Source organism: Porcisia hertigi, chromosome 32, assembly GCF_017918235.1.
Source record: "Porcisia hertigi strain C119 chromosome 32, whole genome shotgun sequence".
Lineage (NCBI taxonomy): Eukaryota > Euglenozoa > Kinetoplastea > Trypanosomatida > Trypanosomatidae > Porcisia > Porcisia hertigi.
Genome location: NC_090591.1, coordinates 465,302 through 482,218, shown reverse-complemented (window position 1 = coordinate 482,218; position 16,917 = coordinate 465,302). Strand labels below are relative to the sequence as shown.

Genomic DNA, 16,917 nt, shown 5'->3' with positions numbered 1-16,917 from the left:
CCCCCGCCCCCCGATCTCCGTTTCTGATAGTTGTATAGCAGCCAAAGGCGAGTAGTACGCATCGTAGCAGAATTCCACCTCCTCCCACACACACACACACGCATTAGTCAAAGAAAAGCGTCGGCCCGCATGCAAGCAGGATGCCCGCGCAGAAGCCCTCTTGCTCGAAACACAACTCCGCAGGCATCATCCTTGGGACACCAGAAACAGCAGACGCCGAAGCACGACAGTGCGCGGACCGCCGTTCTGGCCGCCTACGCCTGCAGCCTTCCTTCGCGGCTCTCTTGTCAGCGTGCTCCACAGATTCACGAAAGCGCACGCGCTTCTTTTTCTTCGCGGCGTTACCGGCCGAGGCCTCCTCCTTACCGGACGCCCGCGATCTTCGTGGCAAGGGTGCAACCGCTTTTGGAGGCTGGCTGGTTACTTGCGACAACACCGGCGGCATCCCGGAGTCCTGGGTCGGCAGCTCCGGTTTACGCTCGGGACGCCGCAGAAAGATCGGCGAGTTGTCTGCGAAGCCCTCGAATACCTGCGGCAAAGACGCAGTGTCGGTCACCGGCTGAACAAAGCGAAGAACCGAATGGGGTGCACCAGACTTGCTGATGGAGTCGCCGCTGACGCTGGTCGCACCGAGCAACTCGCCCAGTTCACGTGCTCCTTCTTCCGAGCACTGCTTCAGGGGCGTCATGGGACCTGCCCTATCGTCTAGTTCATCCCTCACCTGCTCTGACGTCATCTGCGGCTTTTCTTGGGCTGAATTCATGCACCGAACCTCCACTGCGACATTATGAGCGTCACTGTTGAAGTGGTGTGCACTGCGGCGTGCGTCCGGCGGCCTCTCTCGCAAAGAACTGCGGTGCTCCTTAAACAACTTCCACCCCTTTCTTGCGCCAGCTTGAGGTGATGAAGCTGTGAAATCTCCTGCGGTGGCCCGTGGACTCATCGCGGGGGTAGACCCCGTTGGTGCAGTGGAATCGCAGTGCCCAGAAGGCTCTTGCTGAACCAACATCAGCTCCGTAGAAGGAAACCGCTTCTCGATATCGATTGACGGCTTCTCTGTCAACTCCGTCGACACAGCGGCCTCCTCCGAGAAGAGTTCCTGGAGTGGCGCGCCAGACCTCTCCACTGAAAACGTCGTAACCTGTGGACTTCGACTGGAGAAGCGCACATGGCGAGCACCTTCCATTTCATCATAGCTGAGGGACCTAACCTCTCCGCAACAACCCAAAATAGCAGAAATGCTGCTGAGGTTGGACGCCACCGACTCATCAGACTGACCGTCGGCCCACCCTGCAACTATCGGTGAAACCAGCAGGGTAGTGTTGGATTCATGTTGATGGTGTGCGGCTGCTTCTACCGACAGCGGAGATGGTGCGTTCAATGCACAGGCTTTGTTTAGACGAGCCAAGCGAGTGGTGAACTCCTCCGAGGGGGGCGGTCGTTTCTGCAGGGCTTTCGAATGTGTCACCAGAACCACAGTGTGGCTGCCAGAGATCTGTGGTGATAATCGAGAACAAAGACGGCGCCGTTCAGATGTTATGGCAAATGTGATGCTATCTACCGGACCAATGTCCCCCAGCGGCGGGGTAGGCGGGACTACAGGATGCGGGTGCTGTAGCTGAGCAGGTGACCCTCGAATTCGCAGGTGGGGTACGGGATCCGTACTCACTAGTAGGCGATGGGGAGCGGGTCCGTGGCACATCGAGGTGGTGAGATGGCGCCGGCGTTTGTAAAGTTGGTCCAGTTCGAACTCTCTCGCCTCGATTTCCCGCTGCAAGTCATTCTGGCGATGTTCAACTATCAGGCAACCAGCAAGGGGCGTGGTGCTGTGCATTGCATCACCTTCCCGCACCCTAGCAACAAAAATGACGACTCGTGTTCTGCGCTGCGCTTCATCGTTTTTTTTTTACGCGCAGACTTTTTTTTGTAGCTTGCGGGCGAGGGCAGCGAAGCGAGAAGAGTTGAGAGGTTCCACAAACACGGGATGCGCTTGGTCGCTGCTTTCGTAGTGGTCTCGTCGTCTGGGAGAGTCAATGAAGTCGAAGACGGGGAATTAGGAGAGAGAGAACCTTGGGGTGTGTTCAGGAAAAGACGCGGCGGGCGTAGGGAGTTTCTCTCTCACAGGTGGGTATCCCTCTTCCATGAAGAACAACCACAAACGTGGAAAAAAAATGAGCTCCAACAAAGGGGGCCATGCGAACAAGCGGCGCGCATCCGTGAGAGGACCGTGACAATCTCGCCTACACCCGTTGTCAGGCCTCGAAAATTGAGGCAAGTGCTGATATCCCTCACCTGCTTCTCTCGATGCCCAGTTGGGTCCCTCGATAAAAACTCTTTGCTGTTGTTTATCCAAAAGAGATCCAGATATACTACATCCCGACTCTTTCGTCCTCCCCACTCACCCCAATCTATCCCCCCCCCCTCCTCCTCCTTATTCTCCCCACACAGGGAAACACAGAGAGGGAGAGTGAAGGGGTGGTGAAGGAGCGTAAAGACATGAAACCGACAAGCGTAAGGCGTCCAAAAAGAAAAATAGGGTCAATTAACGGGTGCGTCTTGTTACGTGAAAAGTCTCACCACCAAAACGAGAGAGTCCCCCCTTCCCCCCCCTCCCCGAAAAGAGAAAGAGAGGGGGGGGAGGGGGAGCAAGCAAGCAGATTACCGAGATGGGCGGTGTGATCTGTACATCAAATTCAACACCGGTGGAAACGATGGGAGGGAGGATGGAGAAAGAATTGTCAAATACGTGTGGTAGCCTTCCATTGAGCTGCGGACGCACCACCGGCTGCCCGTGAGGAGAGCCGTTTCTGGAGCTTCTGTAGCCTCTGCAAGGCCGAAGAGCGCAAAAACATGTTGTACTTTTCCCTTTGCGTCGAAGATAAATAATAGCGCCCATCGTTCACAGGAAAACTGTGAGCGTCTTCGCGGTCAGGGTTACCCAGAGGCTCTGTATCCACGCCTGAGGTTGAGGTTGATATGTCCTCCTTCGCGGCTAGCAAGGAGTCGCGGTGCACAAGAGCGAAACCGTCCATGTGATTGAGCTGCACAGCCCCGCTTTCTGAAGTGTTGCTGTCTGCTGTGCTAGTAGCCCCGTCGTGCACGCCTCTCGCGCGGCTGACACTGAGGGTGGGCTGCGACACCACTGATGACGTCACGCCTGACCACATTTCCTGCAGGGAGCTACTCGAATGCTGATCCCTCTTCGCGAAGCCCCAGGAGGGTCGTCGGTCGGTTTTCTTTTCTACCCACGCACCTCCCTGTCGCGACTGAAAATTCTCCGAGGGCGGCTTCTCAACAGTTGGCGCATGGCAGTTGAGAGAGCTTGTCGTCGAGGCGAGATCCACATTGTTCGTTGGAGATGCTGTGCAATCGTCCTGCCGCTGGTCACAGTCGTTCGGGGATTCCTCTGCGCTCCACGCACTGCAACTCGGCGGTCTCGGGAGAGTATTCAAGGAAGAGCAGCTCCCTCGACTTGACAAGCTCCTGCGGGGAAGCATTCGCAGCTGCTCCTCGAGCTGCTTCCGCTCCATGCTGTCCAGTGGGCAGCCCGCGTTACCGTCAGTGTTCAACATCGACGCCCCCGAACCGATTTCCACGCCCACAGGGTTGGACACTTCGCAGGTCCGGCTATAGCAGTCGAGGTAGGCGAGCACCACGGGGTCATGGGCGATGGAGGCTAAGGGGCACCAAGCTTCGGCCAGGTGAGCTTCGCCAGATTCAGCGCCGTGGAAGCCTTCCCTGTACTGCACAAATAGCCAGCGACCGCCTTTGCTGTCGTACTTTTCCCCAAACACTGCAACGATGGGGCCAGTCAGTCCAGCAGAAGCGCAATGGTCCACGATGGTTCCCTGGACGTCGTTATTAGACCGGGACAAAGACCAGTGAGGGGTCTCCGAGTCCACCTCCGTATCGCCCCCTTTGTTGTTGAGGCACGGAAACCATGGAAAGGGACATAGTGAGATGCGCATCTCTAGCAGTGCCTCAGCGCGTGTTTTTTCGAGTTGCGTGCGCTCCGCCTCCTCACGAGAGACCAACACCGCTAGTGTAGCTTCCCATTCCCTGCCTGTGCTCTCTGGGGGTGCCCTAGAGGTGGCGATGGAGGACGGCACAGCCTCCACGGCCTCGGCAGATGACAAAGAGAGTACCGCCGGCTGCCGCTGGACGACTAAGTGGGTGAGGCCGCCCTGCGATGAAAGGTCTCGAGCTGGGGCGCGAGGGATTCTCACGGCTTTTGCGTTTGCTTCGGCACGTGTGCACGGAGCTCCACCACTTGGCGTCTTCATGAGCAGATGTAAGTCCTCCGGAGCACAGAGGAGCGGCGCCCTCGTTTTGATAGAGGTAACCGAGGGGAGGCTTGATGAACCACCACACCGAAACAATGAAGTGCTTCTGCCGTCATCTTCGTGAAGCAAGCCGTCGAGCTCGACCATCCAGGACCACAATTTTGACAAGCCACGCGACGCCAGGAGGGACTCCACCCCTGCCGGATTTTGGGGGGAGAGTATGGCGTTCAATGAGGCACCATACCGCATCAGTAGGGGGCCTATCACACCCACATTTGGTGCGAAGGCGGCCGCTAGATGCAGCGGTGTTGCCCCGTAGACGTTCCGGGCATCCACCTGAACACCGCATTGGAGAAGAGCATACGCAGCGGAGGCGTTGCCGACAGCTGCAGCCCAGTGCAGCAACGTGTTGCCCTTTGCATCCACCAAGTGCACGTCATCGCATACATCCAAGTAACGGCGGAAAGGGTCCTCCAGCGGTGAGAGCAGTAATTGAACTGCAGAGCTGAGCGCCTGCGCTCCCTTCGCGGCCATGGCGCAGGGGAAAAAAAAAGCTTCACAGAAACTAGACAGCGAGCGCACACAGTGTGTAGTTCCCCGCAGTTGTGTATAAAACAAATCCGTCCCCACACAACTCGGATATCGGGATCTGACGAGGAGAGAAGCGTTCTGGCGGAAAATAAAGATGGGCCCATGGCCGAGAGAGAGAGAGGCAGCGCAAGATATGGAGGGGAAAACAAAACAGAGAGCGATAACCAGGTAACCACCCCCCCCCTTCCTCCCTCCCTCCTCAGAGAAGTCGCTCGGATTCTAACGTCGTCACCAAAGTGATTATGCTGCAGCGAGACACCACCAAGATATCCCAATCACGGTAAGCGGTGGATTCAAGTTCACCGCTCACCTGCACAGGCGGTACAGAGTCAGGCTTCTCTCCCTCCCCCCTTCTCTTTCCCTTAGCTTGTGTGGAATAACAGCGATCCCCCGTCTGAGATGTCACTTGCTTCTAGCTTTCACTCTGTTTTGCTTCTTGTTTTGGTTGTAGTGGCAGTTGTCTGCTGGTGCGGAGTGCAGCACGCGCACCTGCAGGAGGTAAGACAAAGGAGGAGAGGGAAGGGGGGGGCTCTCCGAGACGGGTAGAGTCGATCATAATCGCCAGAGCCACCCCCAGAGGGACCCATGACAAGGGGAAGTTACTTCCACTCCTCGGGTGACTATGACGCCAAAGTGCGTCAGGAAGAGAGCCTAATCCAGAAACCAATTTTCCACGTTGTCGTTGTCACACTGTGGCAACCATTGCCATGACAGACACGACTACACTCGCTGCAGGAAACAGTAGGTGCATAAAAACCGGGAGTCCGCCAACGAGGGCGTAGAGTGTCACGTAAACGGCGGTTGCGAGAGATGGCCACGTCTGCCGCAAAGCATGAGACAGAGAAAGAGAGAGGGAGAGGGACGCAACACCCGCAGCGACACCAACGTCAGGGGAAACCCCTCGCTTGTGGCGTGTTTGCTCTTTTTCTTGCCGCCACCGTTCCTCCTCCTCCATCGCCTCGGGGCTGTTCACCCACGAATCATCGCCTGGTGCCTCCGCGGTGGCAAGTGCCGTGGTGATATCGATTGGGCGCCTTTTGTCTCTCTCTTCACTGCCCGTTGGTTTCTCAATTGCAACGTCGGGGTGCCTCGGCCAACGGGATGGAAACATGCGGCAGAAGATGCGGGACACCAGTGTGTACTGCTGATGTATCGCCACCACTGCCGCACAAGTTATAGCCAGCGAAGCGACGCACACTGCACGGTACAGGCCCACCTCGCGTGGTGTGGCGGGACTACTCACATTCAACGTCGCGTACTCCGGGTACTGGTCGTAGGCCAGAATGCCGGCAAGAGGGAGTTGCCAGCCCTCACAGGAGTTCGGTGGAGCCGCCGTCGATGAGGTCACGGAGAACCAACAGAAAACGTGAAGGCGCACCCAGTTCACCCACTCCGTCCACAATCCATCCCACACAAATTGGTTTCCTAGCGGTAGCAGTTGACGGCGAGCAAGCATGTGAACCGATAGCACACCGTAGCAGCAGGTTCGGTGCACAGCGTCGTAAAGTGCACATGTCCACACGGCCGCAATAAGGCGCCATACACCATTTCCATCGGCGTAACGCCCAACATTATACCCGTTCGCGCGCTCACCGTGCACAGACCATCCTCGCACGCGGCGTATTGCTGCAGGACGCACCTCTAGGAAAAGAATGGCAACAGTAGAGGACAGGAAAAGCCATATTGTGGTCGCTGTGAGCGTCGGGGGTGTGACAGCATCATGAATATAAAAGCCCCAGCTCTCATTGGCGTGATTCTCTGCAGATACCACTGATAAGCTCATGGCGCGGTTTGGTCGTACGCGCTTTACGGTGTGCCGCTGTACAAGAGTGGTGTGACGCGGGGGGAGGGAGGGGGTGGGGGGAGAGAGAGGGGGGTAAGAGGAGATGGGGAAGGAGAGCCGCAGCACCAACGAATGATGGGATGGCAGGGAAAGTTGGTTGCCATGTAACCGTTTGATGCTCCTGAAACTGCACACGGGGGGCGCCCTATGAGCTGCGACTCTGCGGGGGAAAAGCCCACTGTTGTGTGGTGGCACTGAAGTAGTCTAGTGCCACACCGGAGCAAAAATGCGTGCCGTGTGAACAGTAACACGAGAAGATGCTTGCACCTCTCTCCAGTTGGTGTCTATGTGAGACTTGCGCTCGGGGCGGGGTGGAGCTGTCCAGCTGCGGGGAGCCTTTTTCGGTGGCTTCACCTTTGCATAAGTGTGCGGGGGATATCGTGAACGGTGTAGCGCCATTTACTAGCAGGCTTGCTCGCTTTGTTCCATCACAGGCATTAGCACTCGGGAAGAGAAAGCGCAGACAGGTCTGAACAGCGGGCGGTTCGAATGGAGTAATTTTCTGGATAGTAGAATAAGCTTCACTGGTGATGCCGATCACCTCGCCATGGTGTCAGGGTTCTGTACCCCGTCATGGGGGAAGGGGGGGAGGGAGGGGGTGCTGAGCGCCCGCGGTACGCCCGGCCCGCGAGCCCTGGGAGGCGGTCATCCAGCTTTCGGCAACCAGATTGGGAGTTCGCAGCATCACCAGCAATCTGGGGCGACAGAATGCCTTAGACTACTCCCCCCTCCCCCGCCCCTTGCACGCGCAGACGTGCCAAACCCTGTATTTGCAGGCTCCTCCTCCCTATTAGCGAGGAGGTCGAACAGAGCCCGGGACCGTTTTTGAAATACCCATTCGGGGATAACGAGGCATGGCTTAGAGGCCACAGATGCCAATCAACGTCAGCCAGTCCAACCCCCCACACGCACAAACGGACTCACTTCTGTGCCCATTGTGTGAACATGTGAGCCCACCGAGAGAGATCATATCCCCACATGACCGGTGCCGCATAGGGAAGAACAAGACCCTGAACCACATCCCGCTGCCCCAGACAGAGAGTCCAAGACGACAAATACCACAAGGGGTCCCATGCCCATAGTGCGACAAGGTAAATCAAAAGCAGCCCTGTGGCACCAAAAGAATGTAACCCGTCCGCTCACAAAGGAAAAACTCCCGAGGAATGAGACGAAATGAGAAGTCCCCTTCCAGTGCACCCGATGCGAGAGGCGATAATACGCAGTGGCCAATTCTGGTCTGGCGTACCCCCGCATCAAGGCGCCTCGCTGAGCGTCGAAGAAGGGCACAATCCCGACATCAACAACGCCCCTAACCTGAACGCTTAGCGATCCACCCCTCACGACCAAAGGTTCCTTGGCAGGAACACCGCAAGGGGAGGGGGGGGGGCTTCCAAGTGGCCCCAACGCCCTTACGGATCTACGGCTAGCCCAGCTCTAACTTTCACAGCGGTCTGGGAGAAAGAGGCCCGGTACTGTGCGCGACTTTCCGTGCCCGTGTTTCCCCAAGAAGCTAGACAGAAAAAAGCGAATGCTGTATTATTATTTTGTAGAGAGAAGGGCAAGTGCGGATTGAGCGCATGCGGAAAAAAAAAAGAAAGGAGGAGCAAAGCCCGCGTGCGAGCGCGGTTCAGTACATCTCTTTTCTGTGGTATTGCAGGGAGAGATGCAACACACACACAGACACCGACTCCCACTCATTTAGAAGTTACGACAAGAACAAAAAGAGCATCACCACCCAAGTTACTCAGAAGCCACAGGAGGGGGATGGGGTCCACTTCGCACTACCCGCACACGGCGGAAAAAAAAAAGGGCACACAAACAAATACGACAAACACGGGGCTGAAAATCGTCAACGCTAGTCAAAATTCAGGCATTGCAAGCACTCTGTCTAGGAAGCGAGAAGGGGAGAGAGGACTCGTGCAGACCACGGTGAACACCCGCAGGTGCTTTTGGGCCAGCTACACGCGTTGGGAAGGAGGAATATATACATGCATATGTATGTACTCCAAAGCTACGAGAGAAGGGACACACCGACCATTACGTCTCCCGCCTCCCCCCCCCCCACTTGCACCCCGCCATAGGCTTCTCAGCCACGGAAAACAAATACAAGATCCCCACAATCGAAACAGCAAAGAATATACAAATGTGTGTATATATATGTATACATATATATACGTATATATTGCAGCACACCCACCCCCACACGACGACGACCTTTGTGCCCCAGAAAAAATATATATCTATATATTTAAAACGAAGTAAGGAAAAAAAAAGTGCGAGAGCAGCCACTTTTCTGTACAAATCATTACAGAGGGAGTCTCCGGTAGAGGTGGGGTGGGGAAAGACACACTGTGAATCCTATCTCACGTCGTGTACATTGAACACGGTTACGTAGCTGATTTCACTGGATAGGCATGCATGCGTGTCAACCATCCTTGTGTGTATAAGCACGCGTGTGCTGGAGAGTGCGGAGAGGGAGAGGGGCGGAGAGAGGGACGGGCTGGGCACGAGAAAAAAACCGCCGCACATAGACACGCACCCTCGTTCCGTGCTCGTACAGTGCAAGGTGATCATAAAAACCCCTTTTCACAGATGTAGACTTTGGAGAATCGTACCACCCACTTGGACAAAAAAAAAGAGGAAGGGGGGAGTGGCAAGAGGTCTGTGTTTCCCGTGCTGGGTGCACAAGCGCAGATCAGGATGGGCTGTGTCGCTTTTTTATACAGCCATCACGGCTTAAATTGCGCTTTTTGAAGTATGGGATCGACTATCACCAACTGAGCACCTTGGGTACTCTTTATTCTGTCGCCGTCCGCGCTCTGGCGCCTCTTCCGCCTCCCGACCGCCGCTTGCTGCTCCGATCGCGCTGTCGTTCCCCCCTGGCCTTCAAAACCGGCTCGGTGCGAATCGCCGCTACTCGACAGTGCTGCCGGATCCTACTGTACGCCAGAATCACGAACGTGGCGGAGGCCTGTGGCCTTTGTTGTTTTTGGCCAAGAAATTACCAAACAACGCCAGGAGAGAGAGCATGTACCAGAAGAGAACCCGCATCAGGTCCGCGTTGTACTTGAGCTCCGCTCGCGGAATCCACAGGAGGTCGTACGCCGACTGTAGGCAATTCAAAGAGAACTGCAGCATCTGCGCCTTTGTGATGACAAACTTGAACCGGTTCAAGACGTTGCGCACACTGCCCGATGGAAACAGCAGTGTTAGAAAGTAGTAGCCATACATGACGACATGGATACCAGAGTTCACCATGGCGCTGTAGTACGACTCACCGCCAGGTGCCACCAGTGACGCCAACCACCACAGCGCAAAAATGGATGTATGGTGGTAAACGTGCAAGGAGGAAACTTGATGATAATTCTGCTTCAAGAGCATGATGACTGTGTCCAACCACTCGATTACCTTCGAGACGTAAAAGAGCCAGATGAGCTTTGCAATACGCCACTCAGCCGGGGAGGAACCAGCGGCGTTATTCCAAAGCGAGTATCCTGCAGCGCGCGCACTGATCATGAGACCAATGCTCATGTATAGCGAGAGCAGATGCAGACCGAGGTTGTGCAACAACCCAAGACTGCGGCATGAAAACTTGCCGAGGATCCCAGACAGCACGCGCAGGGTCACAATCAAGCACAGGTAGGCTAGAAGCGACGCGAGGGCCTGCCACGGATTCAGGTACGGCAGGCGCTCCGAAAAAGGGTGGGCATGCGCCTGCTTCCACTTCTCCACAAAGGCATACTGCACCGGGAAATATGCCCTGACATTGTTCTCGAAAGCAGTGGCGGCGGGGCCGAAGCAGCTGAACATGAGTGAGGCGGACTTCGTCAGTACCCAGTCCGGCAGCTCCATCGCCGCTGCAATCCGTTCTGCCTGCTCCAAAGAGATCATCTTTCTACACGGAGGCGTCGAGGGAAACAACAAAACAAGGGGGAAAGTGAAAACGTCGAACGCAGGAGAGGTGCGGGTGTCTTGGCGGGTGGGACGAGGTAAAGAGAAGGAGACACAGAGAACAAGGGAGAACCACTACAAGGTAGCGCAAACGATTCGACAAAAACAAATGCTGGTAGAACTGTGATGACTGCGCGCAGATGCACGAAGATCACTCGTCCTCCCACACACACACACCAAACACGCGCAGACACACAGGGAAAAAAGAATTGCGTGTATAATCCTCTAGGCACAGGAAAGAGAAAAGTAAAGGGGGCGAGAGGAAAAGGGGTTCGAGGCAGCACTGCACAAGGTATATAATATAAACAGAAATAACGATACTATTACTTCAGGTCGATCTAAATAAGACGGGCGCCGCGTTATGGTCAGATGAAACTCAACGGGGGGAGGGAGGAAAGTGAAGACACACTCGCTCCTTTTGGGCGAGCCCTTTTCACAGGAGTGGTATGCTTTAGATTAGTTAGGACCGTGATGATACTCGAGCAAACTGAAAATGATGATTACAGATCAAGGAAGCACACACGTAAACACGGGTCACCCCTGTCCTCTTTCTTGTGGGCACTGTTGGTCGTCTTCCGCTTTGGGCTCGCCGTCCACAACCGTGTGCGGGCGCTTCTCTCGCGGCTCACACTTACGAAAAAACAATAGTAGTAGTGCAAAGACTCAGTTGCTTTCTCGTGCTCGTGTGTGTGAGTACGTATTGATCACCGGGAAGGAGGGAGCTCTAAGGTACTCAACAAGGGTGGTCAATTGAAGACCCGATTCCAATCGAAACATATATTTACTACAGATAGATGCAAAAAAATTTGCCAAACAGGCATGGTCCATAAAAAAACAAAGAACTCAATTGCACACAGACGATAGCCGTCTGAGGATGCAAGACCCTGTTCGAGGTCAGGAGGCGGTGGCGAAGAAAAGTTCACAGAGAGTCTCGGCAGGAAGGTGAGGAGACATGTAGCGCCGCAAAGGATAGATCTGGAAAAGAGCGAGTCTAAAAACAAAATATCCAACGAATCTACGAGACAGGCCGAAAGGAGAATGCGGTTGTTCGAGCAAGAAGAAGTGTCAAGACGCAGACGCGCCAACAAGCGTAAATCGCTAGGAGGAAACAGTACGGGAGAGGGAGGGCCCCTCCTCGGAGTTGTTGAAAGAGGTCGGAGTAGAGTAGGGGGTCGCGGGTGAAGGCAAAGCAAAAGGAGAGTGGTGTGTGCCTGAAAATCCGAAATCAACACGGTATCGCCACACCGATGGGTGAAAAGTGGGGGGGGGGCCTATGGCAAATGTTTGTGTATGTTCGTCGAGAAGGAGTTGTACGAGGCAAATGAAGAAAAACGTAGACCAGATGCCGTGCAGATTTTTCTTTGGCAAAATAAAGCATTCCGAAAAAAACAAAAAAACAAGAGGTGAGAACAGGCGTGGAGTGTGAAAAGTGTGTGTGCACCGTATTGATGTTGAGGGGAGAGCTCTCCGTATGTCGGGTCGTGGGTAGGGAGCGCGACAGACTAAGGATGTGCACGTTGCTTCTAGAGTCGCTGTTAGTTTTAGCAGCCACAAACACCTCTCGAGTCTTAACGCGCACCAAAGGGACACACCCAAAGGCCCGTGTACACAAAAGTAAGGGCCCTGTGTGGTACAAGAACGTCCACAACAAACACCCTCACATGTTACCTTGGGTGCGGGACATACTTTTTTTCTTTCACTGGTCGGTTTCAGGGAAAATGGAGAGCACGGCGAACTCGTCCCACAGCTCCCCCGCCCCTCCTCACGCCTGGAGGCCAGCATACGGGAGCTTCCCCCCCCCCCCCCCAACAGAGAAACCCTTTCACAGTGCCGTGGTAGGAACAGCGCGACAGGCAAGAGGAAAGGAGTCAATCGGTCACAGCCCCAGCCATGGCGCGGCTTGGGGAGGAGGGAGGGAGGGGGGGCTCTCAAACACCCCTGCGCGGTTGCATCTCGGCAATACACAAATCGTAGTGCCAGGTTGGGACCGAAGAACGCCCCAGGCGTCCACCCGAACATCCACCAATGCAGAAGACAGAGATCCAACAACAACTGTCGCTTACCCAGATGCCCCTACTCCATGTCGGCACTTGCTATTTTTAAACGTTCTTTTGTTGTTGCATTCAACACCCCCCTTCGGCTGCAAAATCGCAAAAAGGAAGCTCACCGAGCTAAACACACGTTCATTCCAAAAAAAAAGGCTTCACGAAAACCAACCGCACTTGTCTCCCTTGCAGGCGACAAAGCTAACCAAGCGCGAACCTCATGAACAAACGGGTGTGGACATCCCATTCTCATGAAAAAGAAGGACAACTCCGTCCTCCACGGTCCCCCTCTCTCCTCGGAAATGCGCTGTGTGTCTACGCGGAGGAGGGGAGGGGTACCAAGGGGCTCAGCGGCTTCGCTGTGGGTAACCCCCCCACCACCACCGCCGCCGCCGCCGCTCGCTCTCACTCTCCAGTCATTCCCTTGGCAGTACCAAACTACATCCAGTGGTGACAGGACCGTGCCCTGACAACGCGGCGGAGTCGGTGCCACAAATATTCACGCACATCGGCGGCCAGGCCCTGGACGGCGCTGTGTCGACGCCAGGCCACGCCACTGTGAGCACGCCTGTGCCGTTGCACTAGATGCACACAGTGGCAGTGTGACTTTGAGGAGTACGTCACCCTGTTCTCGGCGGCCCACAGCGGAGGGACCCCCCTGAGCCACAGCGAGGGAGACACTGCTTGGCAACCCGACGCCGCGGAAGCACCTGCGCGACGGAGGTGTGTGTGTGTGTGTGGGTGGGTGCAAAGATTGAGGCACAGCCCGTGTGCACATGTCTCGGGCGGCACCTCTGCGAGGCGCATGTCCGGCTCTATTGGACCACCGCTATAGGCCTAATGACAGGCCCGGACAGGGAGTAGAGAGGGGGTTGCAGTGTGCAAGGGTGCATCCACCTCGTAAAATAGAACCGCAGTTCAGAAGCACCTCTTTCGGGCCTCGGTGCTGCAACGAGCAGGTGGATTGGGTGCAATGGTGGGGGGGGGGGGGGTCCCCCCGTTACCGTCACCTTACCCCGTGTCGCCTACCTCCGAGATCAAAACGCAGCAAGAACAGCTAATTACTTGTTACATCTTCACAGAAAAGGTTTGATGTTGCTCTCTTTCCTTCCGGACATTCTCACTACTAGAAGGTCAGCGAGCAGAGACTGAAACAACTCCCCAGTAATACAGACTGCCTGCCCCGCACGCCTGTACCCCAGGCATCGATAGGACAGAGAGAGAGAGCTAGCTGGTGGAAAACAAAAAAACAATCTAGTTGGTCGACTCTTCAGAAAACACGTCCTGTCTTTCCCCCCCCCAGTCTACGCTGCACGCTTGGCGCCAGACGGAGCTCGCTGCAGTGCACTTCATCGTCCAAGTCGGCAGCACACAGAGAGTCCGCTGACCCATAGCGAAACCAGTGGCATCAGTCGTGCCGTTTAAAAGGGGGACAGAGCCTCGACAGTCGTCTAGGTACACGCCGCTTGAGCGCAGAAATGAAGCTGTCCAGGGTCCTCAGATATCATGCCCTCCTGATGATGATGTGTGCTTCTTTTCCCTCAGACGCCTTCACCCGTTGCATTCCCTATGATGGTGTGCGCACACTCCTGACGGGAATCTGGAGGACTGAATGGCGACAGTTGGGCTGCATAGTCGCCACGCTTCCGGGATCTCTGCCTCATCAGCCCAGCCGCTCGTCAGCAGCGGATCCTTTGCACTGGGCACACGTGCTCCTCCCCTCCCCTCCCCTCCCCCCCCCCCCCCCCTTGCAGGGCTCTTATTAGCGTGTATCCTCTGGTGTCCCTTCTCACCACTCGCTGTTTACCTTCTAACCTCTTCGATGTTTTCTCTCGCCGTGAGACGCCCTGCCAGCCACTGTCTGCAACGCGCGTACACACAATGCACTGGCACGTTTTGTTGGATCAGAAGATCCCTCGTTTCGACAGAATACACCTGTGTGTGTGTGTGAGGGTGGGGGGAAGGGGGGGGGGGTAACGTGGATCTAGATGAACCTGCCGTGTTTAGAGCCCAAACACACACAGAGGCAAAACACCAGCCATTCTTTGCAGTTCCCTTCCTACGCACCCACACCTGCCCAGAAACCCGACACACATCAACAAAAGCAATCCCCACTAAGAGCCACGCAAAACACCACGGCAAACCCAAATCGGCAAGACGACTCACTCTCGTTTGCGCAGAGGGGGGGGGGGGGCTGTGCAGCCACCGCATTGTAGGGCGCATTATTGTCAATCATGCCTCCGAGGTCGCGGTAGTGGCCGCTGTGTTCAGCTCTTCCTCCACGGTGAAGAGAGGAGCGAGGGAGGAGCTAAAAAAACGTACCAGCATAGCCGTATCACAGTGCGTCGTTTCCATGTCGTCATTCGTGATGAGGAGTTGTGGAAAACCGGGAAGCTGCTTTTTCAACCATACGAGCTCCTTTGGGGACAAGGAAGTGACTGAAAACGTGCCGACACGGCTCCACTCATGCCTGCGCCACACTCGAGAAGCGCTGTGCGCATCACGATCCACTTCAGCCTTCCGAGCAGCCAAGTCGTCACCTGGGTCGATTATTTTCTCTGCACCACAGCTGGCCGCCTCGGCGGCGTCTTTGATGGACTTCCTGTGCGTTGCGTCTAGCTCATTAAGCTGCACATTTTCACGGTGCTGGTCAAAGCTCACGCGGGTCAGCACAAACGTTTCCAGTTTCTTTGTATCCGCCACCAGAGTGGGGTCCAGCAAGGGGCACTTTAGGCGAAGGGCGTCCAGGAACGGCTCTGATGAATGGCACTCTGGCGGCTGAGCTAGCCGCACCTTGCATTGCACCATGGCCAACTGGGAGGCAAGGTCGATGTCGATCCACTGGCACACGAGGCGATGGGCGTCATCCGCGTCCGTTGCGGAGTGCGGTGCTTGGTGAATGAAAAAAGAAACATAGCCAAACTTCCTGTCCAGGGGCTCCTTATACACGTGTAGCTGGTGCGGAACAACGCGGCAACCAGCGCTTGAGAGCCCCTGGACCACATCTGAGTCCTTCTTGGGTACCACGTAAGCAGCGATCTCGCTGACAGGGAGGTCAAACGGAACATCGTAAAGCACACAGTGATAGTAGTGATGACAAATGGACTGGTCCAGTGCCAAAGAGTGATGTGGCGCCAAGGTCGCCATCAGCGCTAACTAGACGTATGCGAGGGTGTAGCTGAGCAGTCACAACGTGTGGGGAGGGGGGGGGGCTTCTTTGCACGAGTTGCTCAAAAGACAACACCGAGAAGCGGAGAAACGGCACAACCCAGACGTGAATGGAGAGATGAAAAAAAAAGGATGCAGGAAGATGGCAGAATCAACGGCCCCTTGAGGCGAAAGTAGGGGGTGGGGGTTGACGGCAGCTGTGATGCCAGAGTACGAAAGAAAGAAAAAAAACAGGTGAGCTCCACCGTCGACCAGAATACAGCAAGAGGGATCTGGTGCAGTTACAGAAGAAGGGGGGGCATAGGGTGCAGCGGCAGCCGTAACCTCACGGAGAAACCAATACTAGAAATGCCCAAGATCGATCAGGAGAAAAGAGGAGTGCGTCAGTCAAAACCATAATGGGAAAGTGGGGAATACAGAAGCTTTGAGACAGGACGACAGACAAAATAGACCTGAGGGGCCTAGAGAGTGATGGCTGCGAGGGCTTCACATCGAGGGGATGCCGGGCAGCGGAGGAGCAGGCAGAGAACACACACAAAAAAAGCGATACGCGCCAAACGTTCAGTGCGACAAGGGTTGTCGTTCATCACCGCATTCTAACCGCTTGTGGATCAACGAGGATGGTCGCGACTGAGATAAAACACATATATGCATTCATGCATATATAAATGTGTATAGTTGTGAAGTTGGTGACTGCTCCTGCTAAAGAGCGTATTATGCACACACACAAAACAATTTTGAAGTGGCGCAGATATGCGATTAGGGGTGGGTAAGGCCGCAGAAAGATGGGAAACAACAGCTCCACAGACGTCGATAAACACCCAGTGTGACGAATACAAAAAAAAAAACAGTGGGAGGAGAAAAAAAAATGCTGTCGAGAGAGGGGGAGATGAAAGGGGAAATAAGTTACAAGGTGCGGGGGGGGGGGAATCATCCGAACAGAGTCCATAACAAAAACGTTTTGCGGGATTTTTTTTTCACGTCAACACAGAGATTATTGCATCTTTGTGGGCGTGCCGCTCCGTCGTCGCTACCA

The 16,917-nt window shown here is 55.3% G+C and overlaps 5 protein-coding genes across 5 annotated transcripts; all 5 read right to left on the bottom strand.

Moving 5' to 3' along the window:
- Window positions 1-103: 103 nt before the first annotated feature.
- Window positions 104-1,834, bottom strand: JKF63_02480 (uncharacterized protein; the record flags this gene model as incomplete). The annotated part of the gene is made up of 1 exon (XM_067898505.1): window positions 104-1,834. One exon carries the CDS (start codon window positions 1,832-1,834, stop codon window positions 104-106), a length of 1,731 nt encoding a protein of 576 aa, XP_067754662.1.
- A 904-nt stretch (window positions 1,835-2,738) lies between these two features.
- JKF63_02479 (uncharacterized protein) lies at window positions 2,739-4,817 on the bottom strand (the record flags this gene model as incomplete). Its single annotated transcript, XM_067898504.1, has 1 exon — window positions 2,739-4,817. One exon carries the CDS (start codon window positions 4,815-4,817, stop codon window positions 2,739-2,741), a length of 2,079 nt encoding a protein of 692 aa, XP_067754661.1.
- A 742-nt stretch (window positions 4,818-5,559) lies between these two features.
- Window positions 5,560-6,657, bottom strand: JKF63_02478 (uncharacterized protein; the record flags this gene model as incomplete). Its single annotated transcript, XM_067898503.1, has 1 exon — window positions 5,560-6,657. One exon carries the CDS (start codon window positions 6,655-6,657, stop codon window positions 5,560-5,562), a length of 1,098 nt encoding a protein of 365 aa, XP_067754660.1.
- Window positions 6,658-9,669: 3,012 nt separating this feature from the next.
- JKF63_02477 (uncharacterized protein) lies at window positions 9,670-10,608 on the bottom strand (the record flags this gene model as incomplete). Its single annotated transcript, XM_067898502.1, has 1 exon — window positions 9,670-10,608. The coding sequence occupies one exon, from the start codon at window positions 10,606-10,608 to the stop codon at window positions 9,670-9,672; it is 939 nt and encodes a 312-aa protein (XP_067754659.1).
- Window positions 10,609-14,945: 4,337 nt separating this feature from the next.
- On the bottom strand, window positions 14,946-15,860 carry JKF63_02476 (uncharacterized protein; the record flags this gene model as incomplete). The annotated part of the gene is made up of 1 exon (XM_067898501.1): window positions 14,946-15,860. The coding sequence occupies one exon, from the start codon at window positions 15,858-15,860 to the stop codon at window positions 14,946-14,948; it is 915 nt and encodes a 304-aa protein (XP_067754658.1).
- Between the last annotated feature and the right edge of the window lie 1,057 nt (window positions 15,861-16,917).